The sequence below is a fragment of the Ostrea edulis genome, chromosome 2 (genome assembly GCF_947568905.1).
Source record: "Ostrea edulis chromosome 2, xbOstEdul1.1, whole genome shotgun sequence".
Taxonomy (NCBI): Eukaryota; Metazoa; Mollusca; class Bivalvia; order Ostreida; family Ostreidae; genus Ostrea; species Ostrea edulis.
The window spans coordinates 61,005,330-61,019,922 of record NC_079165.1 but is presented as its reverse complement, the minus strand read 5'-3'; the positions used below and the strand labels follow the sequence as shown (position 1 = coordinate 61,019,922).

The following is a 14,593-nucleotide window of genomic DNA, read 5'->3' as shown; positions in this document are numbered from 1 at the left end:
ATAAGTTTCAAAATCATCAAGAAATATGTTAAATTAAATGGGACTTGAATTGTCTCCTTGTTTAACACCTACAGATGTATTTTAAAAAGTTACTGCATGCATTTCTTTGTCTTACAGCACATTTTCTTGTAGAATAAATGTGTTTTCCGATATTGAAATTTTTTGACCACGAATTCATCTTTTAAAATCTTAAAAAGTGCCGTCTCCACACAGTATCAAAAGCTTTGGAAAAAATAAAATTCCTTCTCTTCTTTAAAAAGATATTTGTTCATCAAGTTTTTTTTAAAGATGAAAATGTTATCTATTGTACGGTATCCTTTCCTAAATTCTACTTGAAAGTGATTTAATAACCCTTCAAAAATGATTATTGAGCCGTGATGCAAGTAACCTATTAAAAAGTTAACCAAGACACCTTGCTACACTTTACTGCAATTTCCCGGATCCCTAGATTCATTTTTGAAAGTATGCCGGCGTGAAGTGTCGCAGCTTATATCCTCATATACATGTATTTTCAAAAAATGAAATTTGTTTTATACTTGCATTTTACTTTCTTTTTTTCCGGAATTCCTAGCCGTTAATATAGAAGTACTATATGTATCACGATTCATACGCACGTTGACCCCCAACCCCTGGGAGTCATGATTTTAACAAACTTGAATTTCCACTATGTCAAGAAGCTTTCATTTAAATTTCAGATTTTCCTGCTCAGTGGTTCTTAATTTTTTTTTTTAAATGACCCCAACCTTTTTTGCATTTTTGTGATTATCTCCCCTTTGAAGTGGGCATGGTCCTTCATTTGAACAATCTTGAATCCCCTTCACCCAAGAATGATTTGTACAAAGTTTGATTGAAATTGGCCCAATGGTTCTGGAGAAGAATTGGAAAGTATGAAAAGTTTACAGACAGACGGACGGACGACGGGTGATCAGAAAAGCTCACTTGAGCTTTCAACCCAGGTGAGCTAAAAACTATACCGGTATAACGTATAGCGTCCTTGGGCAGACGGCCAAAATGACGATAGACACTTGTTCTTGAAGGCCGTGTGAGCAGTTATACGAATATTATGACCGAAGTTTCGAGATAGAGAACTTACATGCTTGGTAATCTGGGTCCATTTGTACTACAATGGGATACTGTGGACCAGAAAGGGACTCAGAACTCATTTACCCGCCTTTGATAGGCCATCTGAGTTACCGAACCGATGTACTCAGTCACTTAGCAGTATACATTGTCTTGCAAAATCCTTGTATTTTTAATATGTTATAAAAAGTCATAACAATAACAATTCATAGCAACAATTTGTCAATTTACGGAGAAAATGAGATTTACATCATTAAATGAGCGTCTTTTTCTTGTGAAAATACGTAATACAATAATCATTAGCCGTGGATACTGGCAAGTGAATGCTGCCTGCTACAGAATCCGACTCGCTCCCCGTCACGTCCTTAAACACGTTGTGCTCACCAAATATACACCTCAGTCCCAGGAAAGCAAACACCAGGGCTTCCTTAAAACAGATGGTGTCATTATCCGAGGCCTCCAGGTGCATGCCGAGTTTTTCTAGCTTCCCGCGGAACACCTCGACCAGCGTTTTGTTGAATGCCCCACCTCCAGTCAATAACACAGTCATCTTTTTAACCGAAGGTTGACTGCCAGGAATTGACTGGGCCGTCTCACAAGCCTCCACAAGTTTACATGCCACGTGTTCCACAAATGTTTTCATCAAGTCTGGAATTTTGTACGACGTCATCTGGCAAAAATAATACCAAATATTGCATTCCAAATACATGCGACAAAGGTGTTTTGAAATAGCTGAAATACATGGTTTTTTTTTTTTTATTCAACCAAGTATATGAAATGTATAATTGTGAATTCATCAACATTATACAGACCGTGAGAACATTATACATATGTAGTATATACTTACATCTAAAATCGGCAGAACGTTATCCTCAATCCACTCCGCACCAAGTGATTTGGGAGGTGGCTGAGAGTAAAATGGCAGCGAATTTAGTTCCTTCAGCACTTCATTCAGCACTTGACCTTGACTTGAAATTTGTCCATCCAAGTCGAAAGTCAAGGACGCGTCGTGTGTAGCCGCTAATTTGTTCAACACATAATTGCATGGGGAAATATCATAACCTTTACTGCCTTGTACGCCGATGTTTGCAATTCCACCAAGATTTATACAAATATCGTAAGCCTGGAAAAGATATTTCTCGCCACATGGCACAAAAGGGGCTCCTTGACCACCAAATGCCACGTCTTTGTTCCTGAAGTTACAAACAAACGGACAATCCAAATATCGAGACACAGTTTCTCCGTCTCCTAGCTGAAACGTGTAATTTTGATCAGGGTTATGAAAAATCGTATGTCCATGAGAAGCGATAAATTCCACATTAAGTTTATTTTTGTCAATGAATTTCTTGATTGCTTTCCCCAGTAGGTGACCGTACTCAACATGTAGCCGGATTAATCCCTCGCCACTAAGATCTCGTGCGCCAGCCAGCCGAGAAGTCCATTCTTGGTCATATGGTATTGTTTCAGCTTTCAAAATTCGGTAGCCCCATACGTCCGTGTCCCGGTCCCCCATAAACTCCACACAACACAGGTCCAGTCCGTCCAACGACGACCCAGACATACATCCAATCCCCACATAACTCGCCATGTTATCTAACATTACACTTGCTTTAAAATTAGGTCAAGTTAACTGAAAATGGTGATACGTCATTCATTGCAATTTTTGGACAGTAACTGTATAACGAGCATAAGAAATATATCTGTTCACCTAATGCAGCACGCCTGAAATTTTATTACCACATATCAAACACAAATATTTACATGTCAGTAATATCCGTATCTATATATATGTCTCTGCTTTGGGAAACTAGAAAAGAGCCAATCCCTGATTAAACATACATGTAGCATTCGAATATCCATCAAAATGCATACTTGAATAAGTTACTAGTGTTTGATTCGCCATGCAAATATATCGATTATTGATTTTACTCGCGCCTATTTAGAATCATTTTCATTCCATTTCGCTGTACAACTATGCACGTGTATATGTCAGATGTCTGTAGTTATCGATACAGTCTGTGTTTCATATAATTTATGAACTGGTGGTTTCTTTACCCAGAGACATACCCGATGTATATATATCATGTTATGTCTCTGCTTTTATCTGAAAGAAAATATGATAACGATTACTATGTACATGTATTTATCTGCAAAAAACACTGTAAAAATATTTTAAAATTCACCAGAAAATAATTACAGAAGATTCAAATATGTCCTCGGGTGAGAGATTGAACAGCGAGATTGCGATCTTCCGCCGAACAAAGATTATTAAGACCTAAATCCGCGAGTCTGTTAGCAGAACTAGAATTCACAACATTAATGGAAATAATGAATTCATGATATATGCTTGTTTAACTGGGAACAAAACCCAACTAGAGGTCAATTTCGAGGTCACCATTTGGAACCAATGCAGAGGTTGGTTGGTTGTGTATTGTTTTTCACTCATATCGAGACGTCACCATTGCTGGTGAAGGGCTGCAAAGTTTAAGCATATGCTCAGTGCTTACAGCAATGGAAGGTCTTCTCACAAGAAATGCACACGCCAACAGGAATACTGCCAACGGTGCATAATAAGATAACATGTTTTTCTTACACCACGACTTATAGAACTTGCCTTCAAGTAGTATCAGCAATCATGAGGGTGTGACATATTTTCTTCGCATCGTAAAAACAGACGAATCACGTACCTTCTATGTAAAATTTTCACTTGGCATAAGATGTATGTGTACCAAGTTTGATGGTCCTAGCCCCAACGGTTCGGTCTGTATCCTGCTACTTTGACCTTGAGAAACCATAGGCATCCTCCACTTGGCATAAAGTGTATGTGTACCAAGCCCAAACAGTTTGTCTGTATATTGCCTACAAGGTTTTTCTACTAAATGATGCTGCGACCTTGACCTTTGACCTAGAAAAATATTAGGCATCTTTCTCTTATTACGGTAATCAAATGTACCAAGTTGCAACATCCTGGAGCTTACGGTTCCGTTTGTATCCTGCATACAAGGTTTTCCTCCTGTGATACTGTGACCTTGAAAAACAATAGGCATCTTCCTCTCATCATGTTGATCAAATATACCAAGTTGTAGTATCCTGGAGCTTATGGTTCGGTCTGTATCCTACCCACAATGTCCGAACAGACAGAAGATGCCATACCACAATAATCCCCATCTTCAACAGGCGTATAAAAATGAAAGCAGTGCCTTACGATCTAAAAGTAGGTCAAAGGTCAATGTAAAGGTCACCAGGTCAAAGATTTTAGTATTAATCAAAAGGTCTTGCCACAAATACACATGCCAAATATGAAAGCTGTACCTCTTATGGTGCAAAAGATAGGACCAAGGTTAATTTTTAAAAAAAGTTATGGCCAATGTTAATATCTATGCAGACAACAGACAAACCAAAACCATTTGCTCCCACTATATCTCTCATTTATACAAGGGCATAAAAACACAACAAAACCATATACTGTTCACTTTAGAGGTGCCAGTCCTGCAGTCCCGACCATGCCAGTAGACCTTGGCTCTACACTATAACCATCGGAGTCAAGTCAACTCGTACCCTGACCGACTCGTACCCAGGTCAACTTGTACCTAATAGGTCAACTCGTACCCAAAAAGTAAAAGTCCCAAGAATCTGGTTACGAGTTGACTCCTCCTCTTCAATTGATGACAACTCGTACCTAAGCGATATGTCACTTATTTGCGCATAGATATATTGCATTATGGGCAGATTCTTGGGTACGAGATGACTTTTGCCTTTTGGGTACAAGTTGACCTGTGGGGTATGAGTTGACCTGGGTACGAGTCGGTCAGGGTACGAGTTGACTAGAAATCTAACCATCTATAGAGGTTCACAGTGAGATAGTTTTGACATGAAGCCATGCCCAAGAAATAAAAGAAGCCCTAAGACAGTATTACTAAGACTCTTACTTTTTGTAAGTGTAAAAATTTCACATTCTAAGAGAGAAAGATAATCAGTCAACATGTAAATCTAATGAGCCTCCCAGCTAAGCGATTATATTTAAAAGGAATATACATGTACAAGTATTTTTGATATACAACTCCAAGGAGGTTTCAGAAAGGAAGTTGACCATTATAACGATGTGTTCTTCCTCCTAATGGTATCCAATCTGACTCAGCCCTTGATACTTATGTAAATGAAGTTGTTACATGATTCCAAAAACTCTTGTGAAACAATTTCACTAGGTATTTAAAATTTTAATAAGTAACATCAGGAAGAGAAACATTCCCTTAAAAATAACGTACAAGAACTCAACATACTAAGAACTCAATCATCAATTACAAAAATGGAGAGTTTGAAAAGCAAAATTTATATATACAAAATAGGGTACTTCATGCAAATGAGAATCTTACAATTTATGCATGTAAAGTTAAATGTCATTCACAGCAGCAAAATTGACACAGATACTAGTCTCCATAAAAACAGAAGACTTATAAAGGGATTTCAGCAAGCATTTAAGAGTATTAAATATATTTAAAAAACACAAATATAAACACTCCATAATATCAATACACGTGTTTCCTATAAATTCGTTTAAAATTTCTTCCTTGTTAAACTATAAATATCATAAAATGTCATTAATATTTTCATACATACATGTAATATCTGAAGTAATCTTAAAATATTTTGAAAAAATAAATAGCATACATAGTTTATTTCATTTTCTTACTACAGATATCTTGAGTAGAAAGATACATACAAGTATATATTACTTTTGCATTAGAGCAAATACTTGCACCATTTTTAATAAATCCTTTAAATTTCCCTTTGATTCTAAAAATATCCATCCACTAAATTACAAGTACCGTATAATATATATCATTCATAAACTATATGTATAATGATGAAATATTGAGGGTTCATAAGAGATATAACTCTAAACATTTATTGTTTGAATGAGAGTTCTTTGATTATTATGTAAGAGAGATAAAAATAAAAATCCGTTTTAATGCCAGAAGCACAAAGTGCTTTGCAACTATATTGGTAGTCTTTAAAATATAATTATAAAATTATAACAGGAAAACAACAAAAAATGGATTTAAATAAAACAATACACAAGATAAATAACACAAAAAAACAATAAATTTACCCCTCAAAAGGTTTGGTGGTTAACTTGTAAAATCAACACAGGAAACATGTACTCTAGAATCCATGCTTAATACTAGAAATTGATGACCAAATGCTTGATATCATTGGTTTTTATGTTAATGGTGGTTGCGTAGCAAGAGATATTCCCCTCAGTGTTGGTTGTTGTTTCGTTACTTAAAAATCTAATTACATAACACTATGCTTTAGCAAACTTGTACAGGTATTCACAATATTTAATTCACATTATTTTGGTTTTGTTTTCAGTGAATTATACCTGGATTATAATAGTGAAAATTCAATAATAAAAAAAATATAACAACAAAACTAATCATTTGGTGAGCTTATATAAAAACATAACAATAACAAATCTGTGATGAAATTTTGACAACAGATTTAAAGTTTGATATTTCAAACTTTGAATGTACCATTTCAAAGAATATTGCAAATACAGAAAATTAAAAATAGGGGAAAAAAATGGACTTTGAAGATTGTGGTACTTGATATGATTAACAGTGAATTCTTAAGTCTTGCTTTCATTACCTGTCAATTCACAGCTAACTAATCTGTTGATATGTTTTTTACTATCACTTTGAATTATCTGCCAGAACATTTCTATTTTGCTAACAAATTGATTTCTTTTTAGCTAAGGTGCTTAAAATAATTTACTCATAAGACAAAATTATCAACATTCTGCTATACATGCATTAATTCACATGATTTTTTTTTTATCAAGGTCAAAACCTTTAAGACATGATGAAATAATTTATCTAATCTGTCATTTGTTTGAAGAGATTTGACATGTTTTAATTACAGTTTGTATCATCTAACAAGACATTTCCCTTGGTAGTATAAAATGTTCTGCAGTAATAAATGGTGTGCTTTCTGACAGAGTAATTTCAAACTGTCAATAGTCTGTCATTGCTGTCACCGCCCATTCTGTTTCTGGTTCTGTAAATTATAATTCTCTATTTCTGCATTGGCTTCTTCTTCCTCCATAGCCAGAATCTGGTCATAGCTCATCTGTTCACAGCTTCCTCCTCTTCGGATCTTAATCAGAGCACAGATCTTTTCCCAGTGCCTGCGATTATCAACCACAATGTCTCTTACAATCCCAGCAGCAGGAAATAAATCTCCCAATACTCTGTAAAAAGCAGAAACCAAATGCTTGAAGTCGTACCTTCATTACTAGTATCAAAAGTCAAAACGAAAACATTGTATATGTAAGCAGCAAAGGTTTGCAAATTACAATGTCTCTGGTGGTAGCAAATTATCCTCTCCATGTTTCCACAAAAAAGGGTTAAATTCCCATCAGGATACATACAAGGAATCTGAATTCTTTATTTTAAAAAAGAAATAGTGATGTTTAACCAAGCTTTAAAATTTCTTCTTCTATTCCCCTTGGATTTAAAATTCTGAATATTGACTCTGTAGTAAAACAATAAAATCTAAACAGTTTTATTTCTTTACAAAATAATTCTTTTATGCCAGTATATACCACAATATGTCAAATTTAGAGGGATAATACCAGATGGTCATCTTTTTAAAAATTTCATCATTTGGTGATTTTTCACAATAATATATTAGAAAGAAATAGAAATCCCTCGGACAGAAATACAAAAAATGAGAAAAATTGGTGACATTTCCAACAAATTCCCATAGGATCCAATAGTAAAAATTGATAACTTTTGAGATGACTACCTGTAAAATCCGAATGGTAAATGCCCGATTTTTTAAATCTTAAAATAATGATATTGTAGTAAATATTCATGCAAGAAATTTTTTTCAAAATACCAAGGGTAGAAATAGACTCGGCCTCGTTAAGGGGTCAAATCACAAAATTTTCACCTAAAGAAAATACCCGTCATACAGTATTTATATGCACAGCTATATAGCAGGGGTCCATTTTATATAACAACTTACGACAAAGTAGCAAGACTTAAATTGTATTTACAGTTATTAGTATGCATGAATGAATTAAAACATTTCTGAGACTTAATTTTCAGCTTTATTTTTTCACTATTTTACATTGGAGTGAATGATCTTACAATAAATTAGCCTAGGTCACGCAAGCCGTTTGACTTCCTACTCAAACGCCTTGGAGCGTTCTATTTAAAAATATTACACCGCGAGGGGGCGCTATCGAAAAATGGAAATGGCAACACCGAAGAAAACAAAGACCACAGCTGTTGTTCCAAATGTCAGTTTATGTGTCGCTTGTTCTAAAGAAAGCAAACGTTGTGTTTTTGCAAGTTCAAAACTTGGTCCTTCATTAGAGAAACCAGTGACCATATGACCAGAATTATGCTGACTTCACGAGAACTAGTATTACTATGCAGGTCTTCTTCAAACATTAATTGCGGTAGAATCGTATACAATAGCGATTTCCCATAGCCTGTTGGTAATACTGCCAACACGTCTGACATATTTGCTAATTTAAGTAAACACTTTTTCTGTAAAGGTTTCAGCGAGAATTCGATTTTTAAATCTGATAAAACTTTGTTTATCTTCTATTCGACTGCGTCCGTCATTGTTATGCATCAACCAATCAGCTGCTTTATCAGAATTCGGATAAGCCTCGTTATGGAGTGTAAATGTTTATCGTAGAATGCTCCTAGACGTTTGTCTCGTTGAACATTGCATTGACAAACGTGTAGGTGACCTAGACTAACAATAAATGAGAAAATTTCAGTAAGTAAAGTTGGTCGTAAGTTCTTTTGCAAAACGCACCCAAGAGTAAACAACAATTCTAAGATTTATATATTCAACTTTAAGCCACACCCCTATGACCTTGGTCCTATCATCAGGGAGATACAGATTTCAAAATTCTAGTTGAGGACTTATAGATGATACAATCATACAATTTCTCCAGTGGATGTTCAACAATAGAGAAACGTTTCAAAGTTTGCTTTTTTAACAGTTTTTTGGCTTCATCCCTTAAATTCCCATGGGTGGGTTGCCTTAATTTCATAATATTATTTTGTTCATTACCATATAATGTGTATGCACTAAAATAGGTGAAATACAATATGGAATTTGGAGAATAATATATGTACAGAATTTCTATTGACTGACTTGTATACAGGGAGAGCAATGTGATCCAAGAATCCAATCTGTAGATCTGGAATCCTGGCTCTTTCTCTGTCCATCATCTCAGAAGGTTTCTGGCCCAGGGATTTTTCCATATCTCCTTGGGAGAAAAACTCTCTATATATCAATGCCTGTAATGAGAAGTAAATCTGAAATTAAGCAGGGAATAGGGCATAGTGCAAAGTGGTATGTTAATTTGAAACCTCTTATGAGTGCATGTCTGCCATTTTATTCAAAACAATTTGTTGAATACCCAAACTCTCACAAATCCATAAATAATATAGTGTCCTACAATGATATGTATATTAACAGAAATTGTCTTAATTTTTCAGTGAAACCAAAAAGCTATTTGAAAATTAAGTAGTTAAACTCACAGCTACATGTTTGGTATTGTCCCAGGGTTTGGTTTGGTCAGACAAATCTGAGGCAGTCATCAGCAAACACAGCAACAAGGAGTGGTGCCGCTCATTTTTACTGTCATAGCCATCTACGACAAAATTGAAAGAAGGTTACTCAATATTCATTAAGTGTTACATGTACATATTTTTAATTTTAAGTATTGCTTTGTCTGTCACCTCCATTCTTCTGTCCAAAGGATTTTGTTGGATGATCAAGGTCAAGTTCAATAGTGAGCCATTTCTCACCAAATCTCAAAATTTTCGATTTTGATTGTTTTATTGAATCTTGAAATTTTAGAAATAAACAAGATTGCTGCGCGTGGCCACATGTACCCCACTGCCGCAAAAAAAGTTGAAACACAAAAGTCCCTTAACTCCTGTAAAATTTGTAAAATTTAAATTGTGGTGGAAAATTATCAACTACATATTGTGACTAACAATCTTGCAAAATTTGAACAAATTCCATACAGCGGTCTCTAAGGAGTTACATTGACAAAGTGTTCCTATAGTGTAGCATGTACATATTCAACTAAGTCCCATAACTCCTGTAAAAATTGGTGAATCAAAATGACGGCACAAAAAAGTCAACTACATATGGTGACTAACAATCTTACAAAATATGAACAAAATCCATTGAGCGGTTTCTGAGGAGTTGCGTCCACAAAGTGTTCCTATAGTGTACGTAGCATGTACAAATTCAACGTAGTCCCATAACTCCTGTAAAAATTGGCGAATCAAAATGCCGGCACAATATGACCAACTACATATTATGGTGACTAACAATCCTACAAAATATGAACAAAAAACCTTGAGTGGTTTTTGAGGAGTTGAGTCCACAAAGTGAAGTGGGACGGACAGACGAACAGATGCAGACACCGGTATTGCTATGTCCCCTTCCACAATGCAGTGGGGGACAATAAATTGCATAGATCTAAGTAAAAACTCAGTCTTTGATGATACATGTATTTGATTTTGCATATTGGAACAGTAAATTGTAATGCATTTCTCCAATGTATTGTTTCTAAAATGTATCCTGTGCCCTACAAGTAAAATTTTTAAGTTACAAAAGGCAATACAGAGCAACTATCAGTGAAACTCTCATACAGAGATAAAGAGAATCAAGCTATTGGTATTCCTGGTAAAAATGTAGACTAAAAGTGTAGAATGGAAGATTCATATGCAACTCCTACCCATCCCCCATACACATCTTTCCCTTACTGTCATGTTATAAATGCATTGTGTCAAGAGTTAACTCCTAATTCACAGGCCCAACACAAAACATGAGATTCCAGTTGTGCTTCACTTTGTGTCAACAATATCAAAATATTGATAGCCCCAACCCATAGTATGGTGAAAGACTTTATAATATCCTCTTTATGTGCATATATTGTTCTATCAATACCTTTAGCCATCTCTTTGAGACTATTCATAATCTTCAGATGGTGTGCAAGGTCTGTAGCGAGGATGATGTCCCTGACAAGATCCAACACTGTTGTGTAATCCTTGCTACTCAAGTTCTCAAATATGTTACAGCCCTCAGTGTTTACTATACACATTGTTTGTGCAAAATGGTGTCTCTGAAAACAAATTTTTTAAAACTAAATAACATGCTTTTGATTTTTAACATGATTTTACCCATAACGGTGATCTACACCTGTTTAAACTTTCATACAAAGACAATATCAGATTGATAGGTTTACAGCTCCGTTATTGGACCAAAAATTATTACCTCCATTACAGATCCTTCTGAGCTATACAGAGCAGCCAACACTGATTTCTAAAAATCAAAATGTGTATTCATTACAATTTAATGAGTTATAATAAAGTTATATATATCATAAATGCTCAAATATTTATATTCAACATTTGAAGAACTAATCATATTACTCTTTCTGAAAACTTAATGGTATATAAACCTAATATATTTACATTCACTGAACCCTCTTACATTTCTCTTGAAATTGACATTGCTTTCATCCTTGATATATAATGAATACATGTTTGTTACAAACTAGTGTGATCCATTTTTCAACACCACCATTACCAAATATGGAGTGCGTCGTCAAGGTAAAGGGGTTTTTAAAGTTACAAAATGGTCAACGATATAATACTAAAATCTAGATTACATTTTAAAGAAATGCATAAAAATATAAACCATAAAATGTCTTGCTTTGTTGTTTTAATGGGTGATGAAGGTAGCAGTCATTGCAGAAAAGGAAATTGAAGTACCCCCTAATGTGGGTTATGAATATTTTCTATGATGCTTGCAGCCCTTCATCACCCGATAAAACAATAAAGAAAGCATTTTATTGTTTAAAAATATCATGTGTATAAATCATGCTATGCTCTCTGAAAATAAATCAAAATTATGTTGCTCTTTCTGAAAACCTGATACAATAAAACTCGTTTAAAACAAATTTCTGTGGACCTGTGGATATCTGTAATTTGCAATATCCATGTTACAATTAAATTCTTTCTACAATTATATCAAAACTAGTTTGGAACACAGGCAATTGCATCGCTTGGGGGTCGAATTTACTATATAAAGAGTACTCTTTATATAGTAAATTCGACCCCCAAACGATGCAATTGCCTGTGGTTTGGAACAGCAGATTACAGACCTTACTATAACCTCCCAAACATTTATCTTTCTGTATGGTACCAAATAGAACATTTTCATGAAACACATTACAAAACCTTGCAAGAACAAATGTTTTATCATCAATGCAAATTTTTACTTTTGAAAACATAATATAAACTATGGAACCTGTACAGCCTTATATGGCTGTGTATTATTCATGTGAGCTAATTTGAAATCAGCTGACTTCATTATATCTATAATAATATATTTGTTGTATCCATGTTCGTATTGACAAGTTTCACTGTAGTATAAAAATTATGCTACCCTTTCTAAAAGCCTTGTACATAAATTATATGCTACCCTTTCTAAGAATCTACTTGTACTGTTAATTCTTGTGAAACTGCTACATTCTGCAAAATGTGGCAGTACATGTATAAATTGTATTTGCATGGTGATGAATTGAAAATATTAGTTGATAGTTTTTTGCAATTCATATACTGATCACTTTAAAATACATTCATGATAAAAATATTTACTATGTATAAAATATTTTGTTCTACAATAAAATGCATCCATCATCATTGTGGTTTACATAAAACAATCTTTTTTTCTCTCTCACAACCACAGGCAATTGCATCGCTTGGGGGTCGAATTTACTATATAAAGAGTACTCTTTATATAGTAAATTCGACCCCCAAACGATGCAATTGCCTGTGCTCACAACAGTATTTGCAATGTGTAATGTGAATAACAGTAGCCATTTCTTGATTTGATTTTACTTAACAGAAGTCAATACAGGTTCCATGCATATTTTGCACAATCAAACTGATATGCACACATCCAATCGTTTCATCTGAAATTCAAAGCTATTGTGACAATGCATAACTGAAATTTTCTTACGAAAAGAAAATACTTATCCCCGTTAAACAATTATTTCGCATATTCAAGTCTTTGGAATTGCCTGGACTACTAGGCCTATTGCTGCTTGGCATTTCAACACTGATATACAGTAAAACTCGAATATAGTGAACACGGATATAGCGAATTTACGGCTATAGCGAAGTGAAAACGATTTCCCCGGCAAATTCTTTAAATATTCTATATAAAAATCTGCGTCTATAACGAACACGGATATAGCGAATTTACAGATATAACGAAGTAAATTCTTATTCCCCTTGAATTAAAAATGAACGTAAAAATCACCTTTTATAACGAATTTATTTTTTTCATTTTAAACTCTTTGTGATTTTTAACAATCGTTTTCCATTGACATAAAGGTTCCACACTTATTACAAAATTTGTTTGCATTTTTTCAAAAAAGGTTGTTAACGCAAAACAATACTTACACATACGTTTAGGAAATATATTGTCGGTATTGTTTACTATTTTCGTTAATTAAATTTGAAGTTTGATTGCATTTATTTTATCGTACACTTCTTTATTTGTGTAAAGCAACAAGTAAATGACAATTGCAATAGACTGTACATGTATGTATTGCGCAAAATATTGTTGACATTTCTCTCTCGACATGTTCTTGCATGACTTAATAATCATCAAGATAAATTATCATATATAAATCAATGTGTGTATTTCTTGTATAAAAATATTTCTTCTCGAAAATATATAGGCTTCATTTCTCTTAAAGACAATACAAACGCAAGTATATCGATTGCTGCTTTCTTATAGAACTGATATACATGTAGAACAAATCAGTTTTATAACGAATTCGTTATATTTGAATTATGAATTCGCTATAAACGTATAGCGAATTACGCTTATAGCGAATTTTTATAGAGAGTCCCCAGAAATTCACTATATCCGAGTTTTACTGTACAGTGATGACAAATTAAATGCTTCAATGATCACATACCTTTGGTGATGTATTGAGATATTTGACACTGTGATGTGGAAATTTACTTTGAAAATAGGGTGGCAATGCAAATTTGGCATTGTAAAGGAAGATTTATATATAGCAGGAAAAGTGTTCTTTACAAAATATTGTGGATATCATAAAAGGCAATGAATTCATCCAATGGCAATAATTCAAGATTGGCCTAAATGTATACAAATTATGTTACCCTTTTTGAAAACTCACTAGTATATATAAATGATGTTACCCTTTCTTAAAACTGACTAATATATAAATCATGCTACCCTTTCTGAAAACCTCTTAGTATATGAATTATACTACTCTTTCTAAAAACCTACAAGTATATACATATAATGCTACCCTTTATCAAAACCTATTAATATGTGAATTAATATGCTACCTTTTTAATAACCTACTAATATATAAATTCCTTGGTATGCAAAACATATTAACTACAGTATATTCATT

The 14,593-nt window shown here is 34.0% G+C and overlaps 2 protein-coding genes across 10 annotated transcripts in view; both read right to left on the bottom strand.

Moving 5' to 3' along the window:
- Positions 1 to 1,240: 1,240 nt before the first annotated feature.
- On the bottom strand, positions 1,241 to 2,830 carry LOC125681825 (anhydro-N-acetylmuramic acid kinase-like). The gene is made up of 2 exons (XM_048922069.2): positions 1,928 to 2,830; positions 1,241 to 1,750 (listed from the first exon to the last, which is right to left on the bottom strand). Exons 1-2 carry the CDS (start codon positions 2,678 to 2,680, stop codon positions 1,334 to 1,336), a joined length of 1,170 nt encoding a protein of 389 aa, XP_048778026.1. The 5' UTR covers positions 2,681 to 2,830; the 3' UTR covers positions 1,241 to 1,333.
- A 2,446-nt stretch (positions 2,831 to 5,276) lies between these two features.
- Positions 5,277 to 14,593, bottom strand: part of LOC125681821 (cGMP-dependent 3',5'-cyclic phosphodiesterase-like) — a 107,589-nt gene continuing 98,272 nt past the window's right edge. For all 9 annotated transcript variants that reach the window (XM_056154671.1, XM_056154668.1, XM_056154667.1 and 6 more), the window contains 5 exons: positions 11,404 to 11,451; positions 11,077 to 11,251; positions 9,651 to 9,763; positions 9,262 to 9,407; positions 5,277 to 7,330 (listed from right to left, as the gene is read on the bottom strand). In XM_056154671.1, coding sequence (XP_056010646.1) covers positions 7,114 to 7,330; positions 9,262 to 9,407; positions 9,651 to 9,763; positions 11,077 to 11,251; positions 11,404 to 11,451 — 699 coding nt within the window. In that variant the 3' untranslated portion in view covers positions 5,277 to 7,113. The remainder of the gene's footprint in view (positions 7,331 to 9,261; positions 9,408 to 9,650; positions 9,764 to 11,076; positions 11,252 to 11,403; positions 11,452 to 14,593) is intronic.